We start from the raw sequence: 4,004 nt of genomic DNA on the forward strand, positions 1-4,004 counted from the left end.
CTACACGACAAAGGAATCATCTATAGGTGAGTTTTGGTTGCTGGTAACCCCTCTCGTAATTCATCCCTGGTTCATTCCCCTGTTCAACCCATCCTTCCATTTCTCATGATGAACAATTGAAATGTTTTCGGAGCTAAATTCACAAAGCTTTGTGTGTCCATTAGAATGAATGAATACCACAGCCTGCAAACTAAAACTTGCCCCACGTGTGGTATTCGTAAAATAGGCTTGAGAGTCTCAGAACATAAACTTGTTCAGCTGGAGTTTTCTAAGGCCAAACCCTGCAAAGGGCTGAACACGTGGCTGCTCTCTTTTTTCTGTTTTAACCTTGAGAGTGATTCGTTCCATGTTCAGAATCCATGCCTAAACTGCAGAGCATGTGGCTGCCTCTTGCCCTAAATTGCCATGATTAGGAATCACAGTCCAGTGAGCTTGCGGCTTACCAGTCCAGGAGCCAAGAGGTGACCTGTTGATGGCAGTGTCCTCCTGCTTGATGATACCTATCACTTGAAGCCCCCTCCCAAATATTGTTTCATTCCATTTCATGACACACAATCTTTTGATCGTAATATATCATACTTTAAATGGGCTTGAAATCTGGTTGATGTTCTTAGATCTCAGAGCTCAGGGGAGATCAAATTAAACTTTAGTCAGACACAAAGCTGAGTAAGGTAGGAAATGTAATAGTGAGTGTTAGATCATTTTTATTCTTAAATTTCCCTTTTTTCCCCTGTTGACAATGTCATCCTGCTCTTTACATCACATTATGACTTAGTTGCCACACATACTCCTTTTTTTTTCCCCTCTTGAGAAGCAATTGATTCTTTCCCTTGAGAAAAAGTCTGCCTCATATTAGGCACATGAATGTTGAAGTAAAGAATTTCCTGATTGTTTATTAGCTTGCTAAAGGCTCTTCCTTTCGTGAGCTCATGACAGCATGAACATCATTATTAAAGTGTGAGAGAGCTTTAAAAACTGAATATTCTTAAGTACCCTGGGAGAAAAAAGTAGGAAAAGAGAAGTGAGACCAGTAAAGAATGCAGTAGGACTGGTCGATGGTACCAGAAAGAAGTGGAAAAACAAGAAGGGAGAGCAGCCACTGCGCAGAAATGTTTTCTAGTGAATTCGCAGTGCAGAGCATGAAACCTCAAGTAGACACAGCTCTTCTGTCACAGCCCCCGCTGTGAAGTAGAAGATGGGGCACAGCATGGGGAGCCAGGCTGGATAGCCAGCAGTGGGGTAGTCCCTTGAAGGTCATAGGGAATCTCCGCTCATTCCTAAGTCATGAGGCGGCTCCAGGTCACTTTGGATGGCCTGTGCTTTGAGCTTTCTCAACCAGGACTTGATGTTCTCCTGGCGGCTCCAGCAGGGCACTTCTCCTGTCTCAGCCCTCCGCCCAGCGCATGATTGGTGGTGGTTGCTGACATGATCTCTGGTGCTGGAGGGAGTTCTAGGTCCTTCCTGGTGGTGGTACCGGACTCTGGGCTGTGTGTTCCACGTTTGTTCTCCTCTCCTTGCTTTAGCTACCCATCTCTGCTCTGTTTAGCCCAGGGAGAGCCTTCCCCACATTTAATTTTTAAGAATAATCACTTCCCTATTTGACAGGAACTTGTGTTGTAAATTTTAAAAGATTAGCAACGGCAACAAGAGCTAAACAGAGTACTTGTTACAGGCCCAGTACTTGACCTGAATTTCTCCCTTAATCCTCCCAACAGTGGTATTATATAACAATAATATTACTTGTGTTACTTAGATGAATTACTAATCTTCAAATGAGTTAATAACCAGACTGTTAACTGGTAGTGAAGCCAGAATTCAAATTATGTTTTTAACCACTGGGCTATACTGTCTCCTCAGGAGAGACTTGAAGGCTTAGAGTACAACCTTAAAGTAAACTGTCACGTAAACCCATTGAAGAGTGGGGTTCTCACTCCCCTTTTGGTGATAGGGCGACTTTGATTTGTGAAAATGAGGCAGAATGGGTGTCTTAGTCCATTCAGGCTGCTGTAACAAAATAGCACAGATTAGGTGGCTTATAAACCACAGAAATTTATTTCTCATAGTTCTGGAGACTAGAAGTCCAAGATCAAAGAACGAGCATGGTCATGTTTGGTGAGGGCCCTCTTCCTGGCTCCTAGCTGGTACCTTCTCACTGTGACCTCACATGGTGGAAGGGGTCCGGATCTCTTTGGAACCCCTTTAATAAGGCACTAACCCTATTCATCAGGGCCCCACCCTCCTGACCTAAGCACCCCTCAAAGGCCCTACCTACTAATACCATCACCCTTTGAGGGTTAGGATTTCAACATAATGTGGGGCAGGGAGGACACAAACATTCAGACTAGCAGTGGGGAAAAGCAGTAAGGCCTAAATCGTTTTCTTGAATACTCAGGCTTTCCATAAGCACTGTATTACCTTGACGTGAGGCACATACTAGATGACCTGTGTGGGATGTGACTGCCTCTCCATCTCCCTGTTTCATTTGTCTTGAAATATGGAGGATGGACATTGTAGCCTGATGTGGTTTCTGGTGAAGCAGTTATCAGCCCACATCTTGAGAAATTTTATTTCAGTTCTTGATATTGCGGTTCCAATCTGAGAATTTAATTCACTTGAATTAAATTTGACTTGAATTCCATGTGCAGGCTCTAACTGATATGGTTGACTTTGAAGGGAACACATTTAATTAGGATAGATTCCAATGCTATTTTTATCCTGTGGATTTATTTCATGGGATAATTTAATTCCATTCAGGGTACTGGCCTGAGAGCAGAGTCTTAAGGGTGAGCCTTTGAAAACCAAGTCCTGGTAATTCACAGAGAGCAAAGGGTACATTTGGGTCACAGAGGGTGTGAATTTGATCCAGAGAGCACAGTGAGAAATGTGGGAGCATAGGACAGCCTTGTTTATCATACATGTCCTGGGATGGCCTTTATCAGAGCTAAAAAGATGAATGACGCCTGAATGACGCCTCTGATCTCTCCAAATAGAGCTGTTGTTATTTGGCTGTTTTATGTTTTTGTTTTTTTCTGGGGGAGGTGTTTCTTTTGCAGCAAGTTACAAAGGTGGTACCACTTGCAAGTCATCATCAAATGGGACTTTAGAAGGTAGTGCCTTATGCCTTTCTTCTCTCTCTCAGCGGACTGTGCCTTGTGTGAGAGGAGACAGGCCAGTTACATTCAAGCGCTTTTCTCCTTGTGTTCTGACCGTGATTCTCAGATGTGTTCACTTGCGTTCCATGGAGGAACAGAAGCCCAGCTCTTGGGAGTTACAGCAAGAAAAGAGTCTGCCCCTTTGCCTTTGGTTGGAAGGTCTGGAGCCTTGCTGTGGCCCACAGACCAAGAAAAGAGAGGGCTGAGAAATAAGCAATCAGTCACTTTGCTAAGGGAAAAAAAGACTATTCATTCCTTTGTCTGGGGCTTATTGGCTGACTGGAATCCCAGACAGTGCTCATGAATAATTTACATGGGCACCGACTTTTTTCCAGAGTCAAGCCTTACAGAAATGGGGAAAACAAAGAGGCACGCATCCCATTTACCTGCCTGCCAGTATTATGGGCACCGTTTTCTATCGTGTTTCATAAACTGTGTCAGAGGAGAACTCAGACATCATTTGACGTGTCAACGCCTAACTCCCAAAGCCAGCCAGCACACGTTGGATTTGCTGTTTCTGACAAAGCATGGAATGTATCTACAATAGGTTGAGTGAGGAAGAATTTATAGAAGAGCCCAGTTTAAGTTTTGATTCCTCCTTCCCAGGTTATACTTGAACACAGCACATTTCAACATACACTTTTCAACTCATGCGTCTGACTGCTTTGTGCCCTGTGCAGTTCTCATCATGCGGGCTGCATGGATATCAATGGTAATTTGCCATCCCATCGTCCAGATGTGGAACTGGCCTCAGAGGCTGACTGCCAGACCTGACATACTGTTTTGTACTCATATACTTAAACAGTACATTAACTTTTAAAGAAAATCACTTTTTTTTTTTTTTTTTTTTTG

The 4,004-nt window shown here is 43.5% G+C and overlaps 1 protein-coding gene across 1 annotated transcript in view; it reads left to right on the forward strand.

The window, feature by feature from the left end:
• PRKCH (protein kinase C eta) overlaps nucleotides 1-4,004 on the forward strand; it is a 154,001-nt gene that overhangs the window by 90,267 nt on the left and 59,730 nt on the right. Inside the window, exon 10 of the mRNA XM_007471698.1 lies at nucleotides 1-26. Within this exon, the coding sequence (XP_007471760.1) occupies nucleotides 1-26 (26 nt within the window). The remainder of the gene's footprint in view (nucleotides 27-4,004) is intronic.

The sequence above is a fragment of the Lipotes vexillifer genome, unplaced genomic scaffold (genome assembly GCF_000442215.2).
Source record: "Lipotes vexillifer unplaced genomic scaffold, Lipotes_vexillifer_v1.1 scaffold531, whole genome shotgun sequence".
In the NCBI taxonomy this organism is placed as follows: domain Eukaryota; kingdom Metazoa; phylum Chordata; class Mammalia; order Artiodactyla; family Lipotidae; genus Lipotes; species Lipotes vexillifer.